A 20,118-nucleotide genomic window follows, 5' to 3' on the forward strand; every position below is an offset into this window, starting at 1 on the left:
GCTGAAGAGCAGAGGCTAGCCAGTGAGCCTGACTGAAGAGCAGAGGCTAGCCAGTGAGCCCAGCTGAAAAGCAGGGTCTAGGCAGTGAGTCAGGCTGAAGAGCACAGGCTAGCCTGTGAGTCTGACTGAAGAGCAGAGGCTAGCCAGTGAGCCAGGCTGAAGAGCAGAGGCTAGCCAGTGAGCCTGACTGAAGAGCAGAGGCTAGTCAGTGAGCCTAACTGAAGAGCAGAGGCTAGCCAGTGAGCCTGACTGAAGAGCAGAGGCTAGCCAGGGAACCTGACTGAAGAGCACAGGGTAGACAGTGAGCCTGACTGAAGAGCACAGGTTAGCCAGTGAGCCAGGCTGAAGAGCAGAGGCTAGCCAGTGACCCAGACTGAAGAGCAGAGGCTAGCCAGTGAGTCTGACTGAAGAGCAGAGGCTAGCCAGTGAGCCAGGCTGAAGAGCACAGGCTAGACAGTGAGTCTGACTGAAGAGCAGAGGCTAGCTAGTGAGCCAGGCTGAAGAGCACAGGCTAGACAGTGAGCCTGACTGAAGAGCACAGGCTAGCCAGTGAGCCTGACTGAAGAGCACAGGCTAGCCAGTGAGCCAGGCTGAAGACTGAAGAGTAGTGATTTTAACCTTTATTTATAAGTTCTTCCGTTTTCCTAGAATTTCTACAAAGGTTTGCCTCCATAAAGTTTGACTTATAAGGTTCTCCTTGCTCTCTTCTTCTTATCTCCTTTCCTCTTGCTCTTATGACACAATAATTTCCTTACTCTCAATGCCTTACTCTCAACGCTATGCCTTTACTTCTAAGTTCTTCTTGAGTTCTGTTCTCTTCAGTTCAGTTCTGTCTAAAAAGCTTTCTCTCTCTTTGTCCTCAGCATTTGTATATCTTTCTGAACACAGCATCACATGGTGAAAAGTTCACCACAAGTTTGCACAGGAATTCAAATCATAAGTTGGATAATCAGTTTACGACAGAGAATGTTTACATGCATATCCATGAAGAGTAATCATCAGGATAAACCGTCACCATCTGTCACTGGCTCTGCATGTTCATGGAGAGTTAAAAGCTGTAATTTTTATGAGAAAAGAATAAGTGAAATTGCCTATAGGCAAATCCAGTCAATTATTTACGTTCAGTCCTTGCACCTATAGTAAATCATTAGTTCTCTTTTAATGAACTTTTGTTAATTGGTTTATACCCTCTTAGAATGGGTTCTAATTTGTAGATGCCTGCTTGGTATTGCAGAAGCAATTCACTCGTGAAAGTTTAAGAAGGAAGAGTTCTCAATGCAATTTTGATTACCAGAGAAAACATAATAGCTGTCCCATTATAAAGGAGCTTAAAATTACTAATCTAATTTTAGGAATTCTTATAGAACCATCATAAGAATTAAGAAATCATCTATTTGTCTGTACATCATCAGGACAAGACAATACATCTTCGTTGCTCTGTGGTGATCTGCTCAAAAGAGTGGGGTAAAGAGCATGACAAATACAGAGGCAGATACTTGCAGCCAACCATTCAGCTGAGAGCAGGGTCCCCAATGGAGGAGTAAGAGAAAGGATTGAGGGAGTTGAAGGGGTTTACAGTCCCATAAGAACAACACTAAGAAACACCCAGAGCTCCCAGGACCGAAACCACCATCCAAAGAGTACACATGGACAGACCCATGGCTACAGCTGCATATGTAGAAGAGGATGGCCTTCTTGGGCACAAATGGGAGGAGAAGCCCTTGGTCTTGTCAAGACTTGATGCCCCAGTGTAGAGGAAACCAGAACAGGGAGGCAGATAGGCCTGGGTGTTTGGGTGGGTGTGGTAACACCCTCACAGTAGAAGGGGGAGGGGGTTTTATAAGGGGTTTTGTGGAAACCAGGAAAATGGATAACATTCGAAATGTAACAAAAGCACTCTCTGGGGAAGGGACAGCAGATAAGCTGCTCTGAGCCCCTACTTCCCTGCTGCCTCCCTTTGATCTCGACTGTGGTGCATGGTGTCAGCCTGGGACTCTCCATGGGCTGCTGCTGGCACTGGTCCTGGCGTTCATGCCAAGAGCATGATGAGCAAGGAGCACATGGTTTGTCCTGATTCAGAGCAGGGCGAGTGGCCACCAGAGAATAAGCACAGCTTCCTGTACGATTATGAGGTCTTCCTGGGCAAGGAGGACTCCAAGACCTTTGATAGCTAATCCTGGACGAGAGCAGGGAGGCTGGGGAAAATTGTTCATCCAATTGACAGTGATGAAGGCAGCCTTGTTACTACTGAAGACCTGAAAGTTTGGATGAAACAGGTACAGAAAAGATACATCAACCAAAATGTGGCTAAACTCTGGAAGGATTATGATAGGGACATAGATGAAAAATCTCCTGGGAAGAATACAAGCAGGCTACCTATGGCTACAACCTGGGAAACCTTGCTGAATTCCAAGATAGCTCGGATCATCACAACTGTAAAAAGTTGCCTCCACGAGATGAGAGGAGGTTTAAGGCCTTGACGGTGACCTGACAGCTACTCAGGACGGGTTCATTGCTTTTCTGCACTAAGAGGATTTAGAACATATGAAGGAGATTGTAGTTCTGGAAATGCTGGAGAATATCGACAAGAACGGGGATGGTTTTGTGGACTAGGATGAGTACATTGTGGACATCTTTTTCTCACGAGCACAATTGCCCTGAGACCGACTGGGTTTTGTCTGGGGAGCAGTTCAATGATTTCCCAGATCTGAACACGGATGGGAAACTGGATTAGGATGAGATTCACCATTGGATCCTCCCTCAGGACTATGACCATGCACAGGCTGAGGCCCAGCATCTGGTGTATGAGTCAGATAAAAACAAGGATGAGATGCTGACCAAGGAGGAGATTCTAGACAACTGGACCATGTTTGTGAGAAGCCATGCCACCAATTACAGGGAAGATCTTACCAAAAATCATGATGATCTTTGAAAGAAACTCATCCTCATGTGGCCAACAGTGACATGCTTTCTATTCTGGTTGATTGCTATATTTGTCAAGTATATAGCAGTTGTGTCCCTAAACAATAAGAAACCTTTCTAAAGCTCAAAAAAATCATGCATTACACCACAAACAATAATAGTAGGAGACTTAAACACGCCACTTTCATCAATGGACAGATCAGGGAAACAGAAATTAAACAGAGACACAGAAAGACTAACAGGTTATGAAACAGATGGATTTAACATATATTTATAGAACACTCCACCCTAAAACCAAAGGATATACCTTCTTCTCAGCATCCCATTGTACCTTCTCCAAAATTGACCATATAATCAGTCACAAAACCGGCCTCAACAGATACAGGTAGATAGAAATAATCCCATGCATCCTATCAAAAAACCACGGACTAAGGCTGCTGATCAATAACAACAAATAAGACAGAAAGCCCACATATACATGGAAGTTGAAGTCAATGACAACTTGGTCATTGGAGACATAAGAAAGAAATTAAAGACTTCTTAGAATTTAATGAAAATGAAGATACAACATACCCAAACTTATGGGACACAATAAAAGCAGCACTAAGAGGAAAACTCATAGCTCTGTATGCCTGCAAAAAGAAACAGGAGAGAGCATATGTCAGCAGCTTGACAGCACACCTAAAAGCTCTAGAAAAAATTAAATAAACCCTAGAGGAGTAGAAGGCAGGAAATAATCAAACTCAGGGCTGAAATCAAACAAGAAGAAACAAAACCGAGTATCAAAAGAATCAGCAAACCCAGGAGCTGGTTCTTTGAGAAAATCAACAAGATACATAAACGCTTAGCCATATTAACCAGAGGTCACAGAGAGTGTATCCAAATTAATAAAATCAGAAATAAAAGGGAGACATAACAACAAAATCTGAAGAAATTAAAAAGATCATCAGATCCTACTACAAAAACATATATTCAAAAAACTGGAAAATGTGGAGGAAATGGACAATTTTCTATACAGATACCAGGTACCACAGTTAAATCAGGAACAAATAAACCATCGAAACAACCCCATAACTCATAAAGACATAGAAACTGCTATTAAACATCTCCCATCCAAAAAGAGCCCAGGACCAGATGGATTTAGTGCAGAATTCTATCAGACCTTCATAGAAGACTTCATACCAATACTGTCCAAACTACTCCGCAAAATAGAAACAGACAGAGCACTACCAAGCTCCCTCTATGAAGCCACAATTACTCTTATACCTAAACCAAACAAAGATACAACAAAGATAGAGAAATTCAGACCTATTTGATTTATGAATATTGATCAAAAATGCTCAATAAAATTCTTGCAAACTGAATCCAAGAACACATCCAAACAATCATCCATCATGGTCAACTAGGCCTCATGGCAAGGATGCAGGGATGGTTTAATATACGGACGTCCATCAACGAAATTCATCATATAAAGAAAGTCAAAACCACATGATCATTTCATTAGATGCTGAGAAATCATTTGACAAAATTCATTACCCTTTCATTAATAAAGTCCTGGAAAGATCAGGAATTGAAGGCCTGAATCTAAATATAGGAAAATGCAAAATACATCAAACCTGTACCTAACATCAAACTAAACTTAGAATATTGAAGGAATCCCACTAAAATCAGGGACTAGACAAGGCTACCCACTCTTTCCCTACTTAAGTACAATATGGTACTTAACGTCCTAGCCATAGCAATCAAACAATTAAAGTAGGTCAAAGGGAAAAAATTAGAAGGGATGAAGTCAAAACACTAATATTTGAAGATGATATGATAGTCTACTTAAGCAACACCAAAATTCCACCAGAGAACTACTTAACCTGATCAACAACTTCAGCAAACTGGCCGAGTATAAAATTAACCCAAACAATTCAGTAGTCTTCCTCTACTCAAAGGGTAAACAGGCTGAGAAAGAAATTAGGGAAATGATACCCTTCACAATAGTCCCAAATAATATAAATTAACTTGCTGTTACTTGAACCAAGCAAGTAAAAAACCTGTATGACAAGAACTTCAAATCACTGAAGAAATTGAAGAAGGTCTCAGAAGATGGAAAGATCTCCCATGCTCATAGATTGGCAGGATGAATATGGTAAAAAATGACCATTTTGTCAAAGGCAATCTACAGATTCAATGCCATCACCAACAATATTCCTACTCAATTCTTTATAAAGGTAGAAAGTGCAATTTGCCGTCATTTGGTATAACATAAAACCCAGGATAGCAAAACTATACTCAACAATAAAAGAACTTCTGGGGGAATCACCATCTCTGACCTCAAGCAGTATTACAGAGCGATAGTTTGTATGGTATTGGCATACAGACAGGCAGATCAGTGGAACATAATTGAAGACACAGAAAAGAACCCACACACCTATGGTCATTTGATCTTTGACAAAGGAGTTAAAACATCCAATGGAAGAAAGATAGTATTTTTAACAAATGGTGCTGATTCAACTGGAGGTCAACATGTAGAAGAATGCAAGTTGACCCATTCTTATTACCCTGTACAAAGCTTAAGTCCAAGTGGATCAAGGACCTCCACATCAAACCAGATACACTAAAAGTAATGGATAAAAAGTAGGGAAGAGTCTCGAAGACATGAGCACTAAGGAAAATTTCCTGAACAAAATACCAATGGCTTATGCTTAACAAATGGGACCTCATAAAACTGAAAAGCTTCTGTAAGGCAAAGGACAGTGTCATTAGGACAAAAAGGCAACCCAGAGATTGGGAAAAAATCTTTACCAATCCTGCATATGATGGAGGGCTTATATCCAAAGTATACACAAAACAGAAGAAGTTAGAGTACAGAGAGCCAAACACCCCTGTTAATAAATGGGGTTCGGAGCTAAAGAAAACATTCTCAGCTGAGGGAATATAGAATAGCTGAAAAGCACCTAAAGAAATGCTCAATATCCTTAGTCATCAGGGAAATGCAAATCAAAACAACCCTAAGAATCCACCTCACACCAGTCAGGATGTCTAAGATCAAAAAATCAGGTGACAACAGACGCTGGCAAGGATGTGGAGAAAGAGGAACACTCGTCCATTGTCGCTGGGATTGTAAACTGGTACAAGCACTCTGGAAATCAGTCTGAACGTTCCTGGAAAATTGGACATTGCACTACCTGAGCACACAGCTATACCTGTCCAAGGCATATACTCAAAAGATGCTCCAACATACAACAACACATATGATCCACGATGTTCATAGCAGCCTTATTCATAATAGCCAGAAGCTGGAATGAACCCAGATGCCCTTCAACAGAGGAATTTATTCGAAAAATGTGGTACATCTACACAATGGAGTACCACTCAGCTATCAAAAACAATGACTACGTTCAATTAATAGGCAAATGGAAAGAGCTAGAAAATATCATCCACAGTGACGTAATCCAATCACAGAAAAGCACACTTGATATGCTCTTGGGAGCGATGGCCTTGAAGCCCTCCATTATTGATGTTATTATTATGGTTAGCATTAAGTATGACTGGGTTCATGGAAAATCCCCAGCCAGCTGCAGAAGACTAATACAAATGTGGTGATCAAGATGAATAATCATATGATAACGTGTGACGTTAAGATACCCAATGTGATGACCTGTAACCTTTCTGAAAAACCAACATCCTGCTGACTAATAGATATTACAAACCTGTGAGTTTTCTGACAACCTATCAACATCAGCCGATTCCCTGACCACACGAATATTGTGTCCTTGGCGTGGGTAAATTTTCTTACTTCTCTCCTCTCTCTGTTACCCTTTTTATGGTACAAATTCAGCCTTGGGGAAAAATAAAATTGTCACCTTGATAAGACTCTTGTCTTGGCGTCCTTCTTCGCGTCTCCTGTCCCCCATTCTCTTCCAGGTACTCAGCACCCCTCATTGACAGTATGCACTCATTGATAAGTGGATATTGACCAAAACCTCAAATTACCCAAGATGCAATCAACAGATCTCAGGAAACTCAAGAAGAAGGATGACCAAAGTGCAGATGTTCCCACTCCTTCTTAAAATGGGGAACAAAAATATCCATAGGAGGGGATATGGAGGCCAAATCTAAAGCAGAGACCGAAGGAACAGCCATTCCGAGTCTGCCCCACATGTGGCTCATATATATATACATCCAGCAAAACTAGGTAAGATTGATGAAGCTAAAAAGTGCTTACTGAAAGGGACCGGATATACATCTCCCCTGAGAGACACATCCAGAGCATGTCAAATAAAGAGGTCATTGCTGGCAGTAAACTACTGAACTGAGAACAGGACACCCTTTATGGGAATTAGAGGAAGGATTCAAAGAGCTGAAGGGCTTGCAACCCCATAAGAACAGCAATGCCAACCAAATAAACCACTAGCAAAAGACTATACGTGGACTGACCCAGGGGTCCAACTGCATATGTAGGAGAGAATAGCCTTGTTGGGGCACGTGTGGAAGGGGAAGCCCTTGTTCTTAACAAGGTTGGACCCTGAGTGCAGGGGAATGTCCGGGAAGGGGTTTCTAAGTGGCATGGATTGGGGGACCATACATATGGGAGAGGGCACGGCAGGGGGGCTTATGGACCAAAAGCTGGGAAAGGGAATAACGTTTGAATAAAACATATATATCTATTAAAAAAACTGAAATTTAAAAAAATGATACTAATACCAAAAAATAATCAAAAAAATGTGAATAAGAAAGAAATTTGAGGTTTTGGAAAAAGATGAATGCCAGGTATTTGAAAAACTGTATGATCATGGTAAACACTTTAATATACTTGAGAAATTTTTTACATGTTAATGAACTGCATCTTTTTTTTAAATAGTTAATGGAAATACAGTCCCTTCCTGGGTGTGAGGCTAGGTATCCAGATGTATTGGAATTCATTATTTGTTGAGTCCTGAACCTTTGAGTCTGCTTCTAACTCAGCTTATGCCAAGGAAACTAGGCCAAGGTGATATCTAAGCTATTGACCAAACCATCTGGACTAACAATTACATGTGAAATTCCACCTTGTAAATGGGAGGAGAGGAATAAAAGATACCTTTAAGGATTTAAAAAAGATGAAATGTACCCAAAATATCCAATAAAAAAGTTTAAAATAAAAATAACTTAGGAAATACAAAATACTGCGGTGCCATTCCACAATCATGATGTGTTTCTTCTGTGATAGCTTACAGGTTAATTTACTTCTCTGTAACTGTTTTCTTATTTCAAAGTATGTAATGGCATCATCTGTGGAGTGATGGTGAGAACAAAAGCTTTTCCGAACTTGAATAATCGATCCCTCCTGAGCGTGTGCTTAACATTCTAAGCACAGGGAAATTTCCTGAGGGGATTAAAAAACAAAATCCAAACATAAAACAGGAACAACAACGATGTAAAAACATTCTGCAGTCTGGGTATGAAGGCATGTTGCAACTTTAATCACCTTTTTAGGTATTTCTGATAAATCACATAAAGAAACAAAAATCCCATCACAGTCCTAGCAACAAAGAGAGAGCTGTGAGGTAGTGCCTACTGCTTCTTTCCCCAGATACCCCTGGGCCTCAGGCCTGCACCCCGTGAGCTGGACCAAGAGCAGCCAGGTTGAAATTCCTGCTGCCATGGCAGGATTCTGCAGGAACATTTCCCTTTGACAACAAGGAACCTGTGTGGAGGAGACCTCTTGGTGAGTCCTCATGGACTCTGCATTTCCTATTCTACAGGGAGAAGCCCTGCCAGGTCTTTGGCAAGGCCAGCCAGTTGTATGGGGAAGTCTCTGGTCCTGTGGCAGAGGGTGAGGAATGGCAGAAAGAATGGCAGCTCCACTGAGAGCAAAGGTTAACCCTTCTAGGCCTATGACCTCCTAATTAATTTATCTTCTCACCCGATGCCCTATTCACATTTTCTTACTATCATACAACTGTGATCTTGATGAGCAGCTGGGCTCTTGTTTTCTTAATCAGTTCTTTGTTGTCACAGACCTTTTTAACTTACTCCAGCCCCTGAGACTTATTCATACCTTCTGTATGCAGTAGGACCCTTGGTGGGACTGTCATCTCAAAAATAGAAGGTTCGGTAATCCAAAAGATTGGACTCCAGTTTACCTCAGGCCAGGAAAGAAGTCAGCCACCATTAGTAAAAGAGCAAGGGGAAAAATTACATAGGAAAAACAAGTGGCTTAATCAGAAGAAAAGATCCTCAACTTCTAAGGCCTGCACATCTGCACCCCTCTCTTCTGAGCTTTGTATAGTGATGTTGTATAACTCCAGATGGTAGTAAAAGGCAGAGTTCTTCCCAGAAAGGTCAGACATGATTTTCACTCTTACATCTCTGAGATGGGGTGGCATTACAGTACACATTCATGTTGAATTATTATAACACCTATGATAAGAAGACAGAATCCATATATCACAATGCCAAATAGACTCCCCCTGAACGTATGGACCCATTAAAATTGAGGTTCAACCTGAACTCAGGCCATTCCACTCCCTTCCCATCCTCCTGATTCTTATGTTTGCTACTAGTATAAGTTCATGGTGTAGTCCCCAATATTCTCATGCCTAGACTTGTCTATTCACGAAGAATGATATTGGAGAAGTGATGGCTATATAGTTACAATGTAGTAACACAAGGTCCTGGTTGACATTTGCTCACTGATGTCCAATTTAGTTGTCTTGTTATATTTGAGAAAGGGCGGAGGTCCTACATAATATATAAAACGGACAGAAATTTATTATCTTATATATGCCCTGTAGTTGATCCCTATGTTCCCAAGTAAAAGGAGTTTTTATTGCAAAAAATAGGATTATAGACCATTGATTTTGTGAAATACATGGATATGTAAATGGAAATAATGTCGGCTTTCTAGGACAGCACAGTAAGCAAATATTTCCAGGTTTTAAACACTCAGAGGTATAGAAGAAATATATTGCCCTCCAGAAAAAGGGAAAAGCTTAGGAATCGAAATACATGTCACATGCATTGTCTCGAGTAGTAGATTTACTTTTAAGAAAAATCTCCCTCCTCCTTGGTCCCCAGAGATTTGGGTGTTAAGAAAAATCTGTTCTCCAATTCAGGGTTGTAAGCAACCCTCCCCAGCAAAAGCATTGTTGACTTCTAATGAAGCAGAGAGACATATGTAGCTTTGAAATAGAGGTTGCCAAATGGTATTCCCAGTGACACATGAGAGACTGGAGGAAAGGGTCCCCACAGAAATTCATCAGTTTGGGGAGAGCTGGTTAGTAGGTAGACCATAGAACTTTCCAGTGATATCATCAGTAAGCACTTCACTGGACACTCTATTGTATCTAAGAGCTCCCTAGAATCTTCTGTGATGTCACCAGTGTTGTGGTAACACCAACTGCCTTTGGGATATTACTTCAGTTCCCTTTGGGTTCACAAGCAGGCATGTTTCACCAGCTGCTCAGGCTATTTCGGAAGGAAAGTGTTGATCAAGGAGAGACCGCACCAGGTCAGAGGGAAGCTGACCCCCTCTCTAGTGAAACAGGAAGGAGGAAATCATTCTGGGGAAGGCTTGGTGAGTCGTGGGCAGAGTTGGGGAACATCCTCAAGGAGGTAGGTTTGAGATGTGCCTTCTAAGACTAGGCCTTACAAGCAGGAGCCTTGGGATTTCTCAAAGGCAAACCAAGAGTCAGGAGTTCCTGATCTTTAATTTGAGAGAAAGCCATAAATTTGTAAGACTTCAGTGTCTTTTCTTGAAGCTTTTTAACTGTGAGTGTCAATGATTGGCAGGAGGAGGCACGGTGAGATTAACAATGTGACCATCCATGGTTGGGAGTTGAAGCACTTCATCCTCTAGATTACTGTAGGTTACATAAGTCTCTGATGGCGAGAACAAAGAAGGATGCACCCCTAGTCATGAATTGAGTTCTTAGACACTTTGGGCTGGACCACACTTGGTTAGAGCTTGATGGTGCTAAGCATTATGAAGTCATTATGACTCCAGGATTATCTACTCCACATCTGATATGAGATAACAATGTCGCAGATGTTTATGTCTCAGTCAGATTATAAGTTTCAGTGCCGGTGGTTGTGTAATAATGAGTGTGGCACGTGTATGGCATTAGAGGTTGGGAAGAGGGACATAGCTTAAGGATCAACCTTGAAGAAAGCTTTTCTGCTCTTTCAGGGTTCACCCAGTCTCTACCATTTCCCCTTCCTCCACCTCCTTTTCGGATTCAGAATGATCTATTCTGCCCATTGGTTCAAATATGCAAATTCACTTGTGTTTATCTATCTACAGGTTTTGGTAGGAAGGTATCATCCCAAAATGTCATCAGTCAGCAAGAGGAGTTTCTAAAGGAACTGGAGGAACTCAAATTTGAAATCCAGAAGTGTCAATTCGAGAGGGATGAACTTTATCAAATCCTGGACCTTTATATCTATGATGAGTGGGACCACAGGTAGTCATTATGCCCAGTAACCTGTTCAATGTCTTGCGCTCTCTCTCTACTACCTCAAGATTTACTCATAGCACAAGAATGTTTCACCTCTCATCCTGGATTTTAAGAAGATTTGGCATGCATTAGCTTGTGAGATAAGCAAGGTGCTGTGTGTTTAGGGTCAACCTCTTTTGTACTTGACCCTGAGCCTCCTGGATTAGCCTTGGTCCTGTCAACAGCTGGAAGGACCTGGTCACACTTGCTGCAACTGTGTGTGTGAATGAAATGCCTGCACGTCATCACTCTTTCCTCTGAATTTATTCATTATACACTGATTCTATGGCACCTCCATGAATGTAGTTGGCATTCTAAATGTGTTTGGATATGGGTTGCTATGTATGTATGTGGACGTATATGTGGTGTTTTACTCAGGATCAGGAGGACTGGGACCTTTGATGGGGTCTGAGGATTTGTTTGATCAACACTTTGCAGGTCATGATAGTGATGAGTACGTGGAGGCCCACACTGATCAAAAGAGCACTTTGCTCCTTCTGTATACCTTGGTGGCACCCAGGACTCTCCCGAGGGGAGGAGGTGCTATAAATCCTCTTCCCTGTCAAACTTAGTTATGCCCTCTGGGAATTCATGTAACGATAGAAACCAAGGATTGAGTACACCTGCTTTCAAAACAAGAGAAATATCATCACAGTTTTCTCTTGGGCCCAAAGCTGTGGCACAGACTGGAGGAAACTTCTTCCTAAACTAGTCAATTCCATCATGCTCACCTGGCCAGCTCTTGAAGGTCAGGACCCTCCAACTGGTACCGTGGCTCTGTTGTCCTGTGCCCAGGATAATAAACTTAACCAGTACAAATGCTTTGAAGGAGCAAGTATGTGGTTCATACTGAGAGAACAGTCTGATTTTACCTAATTTGTTTCACCTGCTTTGATCTTTAGTTTTTTATTTTTTTTAACTATCCAGGGATGATTTATTGTGACCTAGAAATGGTCACTGTGGTCTTGACCGTTGTTATTCCCAAACAGGCAGCTCTCAGGCTCTGTCCCCTCCTATATAGTGAGTCTTTGCAGAACCATATCTCTCAGGATTCCAAGGAGTTCTTATTTCAAAACAAATGTTTGCTTATTTACATAGAAATATTTTCTGTGGATTGAGTCTCACTGTTGGGCTTTGGTCTGGTTTTTGAGTTTGCCACTTTCTTCCCTTCCACCATTCCTTGAATTTGAACTTTTTTATTATATATTTTTTATTTACATTTCAACTAATTCTGAAATCATGAGTTCAGATGGTTATTTGTTCCTTTGGCCATGACCTAACCCAGGCTGGATGTCGAATTGCCAGTCCTTCAATCCGAACATGAGATGAGAATGATGTCTATGCAAATGATGACCAACTCAATAAGTGATGCCATGGAGAGGTACAAGGAGCTCATCCAAGTGAACAGTTCCTACCGGTGAGTCGCTGACAGAGATGAGAACCCAGCACTAGGCAGGAAATGCTTCTGTCCTATATGACTTTAACAAAAGTCAGGGCTCTGGTTCTGTAGTGTCTGACTCTTAACAAGAAGCCTGCCTCCTGGCAAGGGTCTTAGATTTGTAGCTCTTGGACTCAGTTGTCGTACATGTGAAGGGTGTAGAAGACCCTCCAATTGTTATTTTCCCAGTTAAAGATCCTCTAGATAGAAAAGGTTTGCACCATGATGGGAATATCAATCAACTCTGAATCTCTAGGACTCTGACAGGAGATTTAAAGATCTGTGATCCATGAAAACACATGGAAAGGTTGTAAAGCTATTGGGTCTTCAACTACACTTCAGAGTGGCTTTCCCCAAACATGAATATTGTTTCACCATACCATGGACATACGAGCTCCCTTATGGACCATCTCTTCTTCCTTGATTTATATAAACTGTCTTAGTGTCAGGATTTTCAGAAGTACTTTGATTCATGTGGAATGTGGATTCTGGATTTGACGTCCTCTAATTGGGCTAACCTGCTTAGTGTGGCTCTATTCTGGGGATTTCTAAGGATGAAGACCCTTGAAGGGATGATTGGACTTGCAGGAGTGACAGGCAAATAGAAGCTGGCTGGGATTTACCATTTTTTGTTTGTGGTTCAGCATCAGGCAATCCCAGCTCCTACGTGAACAAGCTCAATTGAAGAACAATATACAGATTTTGCTGAATGAGAAGAGAGAACTGCTGGTGGAGCAGACTGAACTGCCAGCATCCTCTGTTGAGACAAAGAGGTTCTGTGAAGAGGCCGGAATGAACATCTGTGACCCCAGAGCCAAGCAACAGCAGGTAGGGTTAGGGCTCAGGGTCAGGTTGTCCTCAGGTCTTACCATAACCATAGACAAACCAATGTAACTGTCTATTGACTGATCCATGTCCTGACCTAGGTCTCATCCAAGTGTTCATTCATGTGATGGTTTACAAGGCTTTCTGTAGAGATAGCCCCTTTTCAAGAAACTGCATGTTTGGAAAGCAAATGCTCCTGCTCTTCGAGAATCTGCAGTTTATTAAGGGAGATAGGTTGATCACACAGCACAGCACTACATGCCATTATGTGTGGAGGGTGCTATGTGGGAGCCCCTCATTAGACTAGAACAGGGCTTTGAGGGATGAAGCAAAAGCCCAGAGCCCATTTTCTTTACAGGGATCGTGTGAGACTCAGGAAGTAAGTAGTTTTCAAGGAGGAGAGCCTGGTGGAAATGCCAAAGAAATGGTTCTCATTGTCATTTGTGGTGGCTTTTGTTATTCCTCCCCTCATGTCCCTGTATATGAAGATGGTGACTTCATGCTTCATAGGTCTTGGGTAACTACAGAGCCTGAGAAGCAGCATGTCAGTCCTGTCTTATTTGAGTGCTCCTGGAGATTTCATAACTGGGCCTTACACCCTGAAGCTGGTTAGAAGAGCAAGGATGTGGAAAAGGTTTCTCAAAGGCTGAGGGTTGGCATGAGAGACTTGAGGCTTCAAGAACAAAGTTATCCGTATGTACCCCAATTCTCACCAAGAAAGGTGCATTGCTCTGCTGACCTGCATCTTAGGGAGCATGCGGGGAGGCCAGTTCATGACATGCAGTTTTGTCCAGTCATTATCTAACTTAGTCCTTTAAGCCTAGGTCTCTCAACAAACATGAAGCTTCCTGTTTTGTGCTGGCCAGCAGTCTTTGCATCATTCGTCCAGTTCCAAGTGGAGTCTTCTCTCTTATTTGTCTCAACACATTCTTAAACCATTCAGCTATTTTAAAAATAAGGATTAGATTTCTTCACTTTACCTGAACAGAGTTATCCCCCGGGGAAGATTCTGGATTGTCTTATTGGCTTCACCATGATATTGCATGGAATCCTAGAGTGCAACCCTCTGCTGACATTGCTTTGCTGACTATATCATGGGCACTGCATTCTTTCAGGATAGATTCCCTCTCAATATTGTACACAGTGCTGCATTTCAGAAAATTCACTGTATGTTATTTATTTAGCCATTTTCTGACTGACATTGAGGTTGTTTTAATATCACAGGAACTCTAATGTGATCAAATGTTCCTGGTAACTGACCGTGAGTTACTGTCTTCTCTGATGCTTCCAAAGTCTTCTATGAAGGAAACAGGGTAGCTTTAGTGAGGGGCCTATGATGAGTCAGCATAGAGCTTGATGGAGTCTTTTCCTAGAAATCTCTCTTGGGGATTTGATGTTGTGTTGTTTAGGCTATCTGTGCAGAACATGTAACTTACTTGTCGGACCAGCAAGTATCTGCATAGAAAGGTTTCCTGAAGTGGAAATGAGTACAGGCCAGGGCAGCACAGCCTGCTTGAATGTAAGAGACTTGTATACAGCATTGCTCCCACTAATTCCTCACTCAACAGGAAATGTACTGCGCAACAGCAAAGTTTTCATTTGTGCTTTCGAGTGTGTTCTGTGTGTCTGTGTGTGTGTGTGTGTGTGTGTGTGTGTGTGTGTGTTTGCAGTAGTGAAAGTGTGTTTCCCTCTATTTCCAAGTTTCATGGGAAAAGTACTCTAAGCGTTCACTTTACATCCATGAAACATGAAATAGAGCTGCCCAGTCATTTGGCATCTCCATCTAGCTCTGTACAGCAAAAGGACACTTAAGTTACTAATTTATTCTGTTTCCAAAAATTTCAGAACAGAATTATCTTGTGAAGTCTGGGGGAGGAGTGGAAATATGTTCAAGTGAGTCCTGTTTCACAGGGGTAACAAATGGTACAGGCCTAGAGCTTGCAGGTCCCTTTGTGTTATGGTGTAGAAGCAGGACAATAAAACCCTTTAGAAATGCAACCCCCAAATAGAGGACACAAAAACACGTGTAAAGTTAGATTTTCAAGTGATTAGGGGCAAAACTACTGATCTGCATTGAAATCCTTTGGAGCACATCAAAGGAATGGAGTACAGGGAGGTGAGGGGGGCTGCTTTAAAAAATGCATTGATTTATGATCCTTCTCTGTTCTTTGTGAATTGTGAAAGCCCACTGGAAGGTTGTGTCACTCACTGTGTCTTCTCCAAGGTTGCTTTCCACATTGCCTGCTACCATTTCTTTCGAGCTACCTTGGCACACTACAACTTCCCCTGGGAGTTTGGCTTGGATTTTATTCATTGAGAATTTGAGTTGCTTGGAATTGTATCGTCATCCAGAAACAGTCCCATAGCTATGCTGTGGTGCAAGAACAGGGCAGTTTCAGGAACCCCTTTAGGTGCACAGATAATCCAAAGCGCTCCTCTATGTTATCTGTGTAGCATTCTGCAAGTGCTGTCGATCAACATCATTTTCTCTCAGTTAATTTCAGCCTCAATGGGTTAGGAGAAATGATGAGCTTCAAATGGGTCTGACAGTGTAAGAACAGGTAGCCCTATGAGAAGCCATGTTCAGAAAGTTGAACAGAAGTTTTAATTAACCCAGTGATTCCACAACAAGGAGTAGGTATTGCCATTGCAACTAGGGAGCATCAATGTTGTAGTGGTCCCAGAGTAACCTTGAAGGAGAATCTATCCAGACGTCCATCAGCCAAGGAGTAAAAGTGTACCATACGATGGAGCCCTTCCATAGATTCTGATTCAGTGTGAGATAATCCATGCAAGCCTTTACTCACTTATTCAAATTATCTGTGGAACAATCACATTACGGGGAGAAAATTTGTTGATTTGGATCCTGGTTATGGAGATTTCCTATGATTCTAGCTTTGGGCATGAAGTCACTCAGGCTATGGTAAAGACAGCTCCGATTAGAAGAAGTTGCACACTTTGGGCAAAGTCTGAAAGAGTGAACAAGAACAAGAGTCTAGTCCACCACCAATATATGATCCTTTGCTGAGCAACAAGACAGCTCTACACAGCCTTTGGGACTTGCTAAGCCAGATTGTTAATGCGGAAAGAACCCTGAGTCTATGACGGTTTATGGGAGGACAGCACATCACTGACTGAGCTGTCTATACGCTCTGGCCACTATGTACATATCCCACTCAACATTTGTTTTTATGCCTCCAGCGAATCCTGGGGAATCTTTACATTAAGCATTAATGTTCAGGTAGGAACACAGGCTGGAAGAAGCCATTTGAATATCCTTCCCTATATAAATACCCTTTTTGGGTGGATGACCACCCCACCTGGATTTCAGCCTCAGGCAGGTAAGGAGCTACTCAGAGTATTGTTCTGGTACAGTTCATGTGAATTTTGCCCATGAAACAATATATATGATCCTCTGGATTTCTTGCTATGTTCTACTCCTTACTTCCTGTGATCTCTCCGGAAAGATCTGAGGACATTTTGTCTTCTGTCCTCTCACAAATTGCCTTACACTAGCATAGACTTACAGGGGTGCTGTTCTGTTTCTACATCACAATCACCTTTAATGTCCATGTGTACGCTGGGAATATTTGCATGGAGCACATTCTCAGTGATTACAGGATCTGTGCAGTGAGCATGAATTTGAAGTGTGATGGCTTCTCTGTGTATTTGCAGATTCAGTGGTTACAAATGGAAACTAGACGGGTTCCTTCAGTGCTAACATAATCAGAAATTTCACCCTAATTCTGGGCACGTTCTCCAGAAGGCATCTACATGGTATTCTAGGTTGCTCATACCTCTCTTGAACTCAGATTCAGACATAGCTACAATGTTATTATTCCATGTCATATAACTGGACCAGTGAGAAAAAATGCTCACTTTTCTCTTAATTCCAGTACAGTGCATAGTCCACAGTTCAAACTCTAGCAGTTTGAAAGGTGAGATATAAATCCAAGCGCAAGGTACTCTAGGACACCTGGGGATGCAGGGACTGACCTCAGCTGACAGCTCATGCTGGATTATCCAACTGAATAGAGCTGATGTAAGGGGGAGAGCTGAATTGACAACCACTCACTAGACCTTTTTTCCCTTGCTTTGCTAGGTCTGAAATTCTCCAGCAGAAACTCGAACATGACACAGACCAGGACAAGATCTCCCTTGGAGAGAAGTGCTACAGGAGGAGAACTAAGTGTGCACAGCAAATGCACCACTATTGTATCTCATCTGTAATGTCCACTATTGTATCTCATCTGTAATGTCCATAGCAATTGTGGACTGCATTTTCCTCCTTTTGTTTGATTTCTTTGGATTGAATACACTGTATTTTCACCTCGCCTCTCTCCAGCAAGTGTACAGTTTTCGAGGGACTCAGAGAAGTGCTGATGCACATCAATCAAGAGCTGCTGGTCATCCAGAAAGACTGTGCACGTGTAAATTTGTACTTGTCCTGATGGGTCATCCAGAAGAGTTTCATGGAGATCAGTTCACAATATTGGAAAGACTTTGTGACAAAGTCTGTAATATAATTTCTACTCGGTATTGGTAGGCTTTTTCCTTAATACCCCCACTCCAACAAAACAGACCTACTTCCACTCCTCTTGAAAAGATTATTACCATCACTAACTGCTTGTCTACTATGTCTCCAAGTCAAGCCACAGGCTATAAGTCTATTCTGCAAAAGGAGCAGCAAAAAATGCTTAGTGCAATTCCTCTATTTAAAGTTTGGTTAATTTTTAATTGTTTTGGTTATTTGGTTTTCCTTCTATTCATTTGAAGATTTGTTATTTATCTGTTGTTGTTTGTTCATTTGCTTTTCTATTTTGATAAGGATATAGACTGTATATATTGACTACCTGCATCTGGTTACTATCAAGTAAATTGGATGTATTCTGGTCAATAAAGGAGTAATCTCAAACTCTTCACTCTTAAGAACCTTCTTTATTGATCATTAGTGTCAACATCTGAAGTCCCACAGCTATCAGGGAGGGATGGATCTCTGCTTTCTCATGGGGACTGCGCATCAAATCACTTCCCAGTCAGACTGAGCTTCACAGGCATTTATACAGTCACTGTGCACTGTGTTTCCAACTCTGAATTTCAACTTCATCATGCATACATTACCCACTGTGTATGCTTGCTGTCAAATATATAGTTACCTCTAAATTATACTCTGTTGATGAGAGTTTTGACCAAATTAATAGGATAAACATTAATTTTTCTGTAGTACCTCCCAGGACATATAAACATGGTATAAGGGAGTTTAAAGCCATCGGGAATCCTGCACCCAAATCCCAGGCAGAAAATGCTGAACACCCAGGAATGCAGATAATCCTGAGATCACAGGAAAGAAAGCCTCTTCTGACCAGCTCTGCCCACATCTCTGGCCCAATATTAATCTGCATGATGCCTCTGGAAAGAGGAATAGAGGAGCAGGCAGTGGCAGGAACCTGCTTGGTTCAGCCTGGGCCCAGAACCTACCTGGGCCCTGAGCATATTTGATGAAAACCAGAGGCATACAATTCTCTGTTTCCTGACTGTGGCTTTTTTTGATTCAAAGCTCAAAATACCATTTTGTTGTTGTTGATTTTTAGTTGGATATTTTTCATTTCGAATTCAAATGTTATTCCTTCCTTGTTTTCCAGAAATAAGTCTGAATACCATCGCCCTCCACCTCTGCTATCAAAGTATTCCCTTCACCATCCATCCTCTTTCCCAGCCTAGGCAGGACCAAGGGCTGCTCATTCCATTTGTGCCCAAGAAGACCATCCTCTGATACACATGCAGATGGGGCCATGGCACAGTCCCTGTATAGTCATTGGGTAGTGGTTTAGTCTCTGGGAACTCTGCTTGGCAGGCATGGTTGTTCTTATGGGGTTGCAAGTCCCTTCAGTTCTTTCAATCTTTCTCTAATTCCTCCAACTGAGGTCCAGTTCTCAGTTCAATGGTTTGCTGCTAGCATTGGCCCCTGTATTGGACATGATCTGGCTGTGCATCTCAGGAGACATCTATATCCAGTTCCTATCACCCTGCACTTCTTAGCTTCATCCACCTTATCTAGTTTGAAGGCTGTATATATATAGGACACATGTGGGGTAGACTCTGAATGGCCATTCCTTCAGGCTCTGTTCTAAACTTTGCATCCCTATCCCTTCAATAGGGATTCTTCTTCTCCTTTAAAGGAAGGAGTGAAGAATCAGCATTTTGGTCATCCTTCCTGAATTTCATTTGGTCTGTGAATCTTGGAGAATTTGAGCATTTGGGCTAATATCCACTTATCAATGAGTGCATACCATGTGTGTGTTTCTGTCATTGGGTTAACTCACTCAGGATGATATGTTTTAGTTCGTTCTCTTTGCCTATTAATTTCATGAAGTCATTGTTTTTGATATCTCTGTAGTACTCTTTTGTGTAGATGTACCACACTTTCTGTTTCCATTCCTCTGTTGAAGGGCATCTGGGATCTTT

The 20,118-nt window shown here is 41.8% G+C and overlaps 2 protein-coding genes across 5 annotated transcripts in view; both read left to right on the plus strand.

The window, feature by feature from the left end:
• Positions 1-18,575, plus strand: part of LOC134480544 (uncharacterized) — a 49,531-nt gene extending 30,956 nt beyond the window's left edge. The window contains exons 1-5 of one of the 3 annotated variants that reach the window (XM_063268096.1): positions 9,977-10,471; positions 11,198-11,357; positions 12,676-12,807; positions 13,473-13,656; positions 17,756-18,575. In XM_063268096.1, the coding sequence (XP_063124166.1) occupies positions 10,342-10,471; positions 11,198-11,357; positions 12,676-12,807; positions 13,473-13,656; positions 17,756-17,761 (612 nt within the window). In that variant the 5' untranslated portion in view covers positions 9,977-10,341 and the 3' untranslated portion in view covers positions 17,762-18,575. Of the gene's footprint in view, positions 1-9,976; positions 10,472-11,197; positions 11,358-12,675; positions 12,808-13,472; positions 13,657-17,755 lie in introns of those variants that run through there. The other 2 variants (XM_063268097.1, XM_063268098.1) reach the window with 2 other exon arrangements.
• LOC134480540 (uncharacterized) overlaps positions 1-20,118 on the plus strand; it is a 95,014-nt gene that overhangs the window by 43,778 nt on the left and 31,118 nt on the right. The window lies entirely within an intron of this gene.

The sequence above is a fragment of the Rattus norvegicus genome, chromosome 9 (genome assembly GCF_036323735.1).
Source record: "Rattus norvegicus strain BN/NHsdMcwi chromosome 9, GRCr8, whole genome shotgun sequence".
Taxonomy (NCBI): Eukaryota; Metazoa; Chordata; class Mammalia; order Rodentia; family Muridae; genus Rattus; species Rattus norvegicus.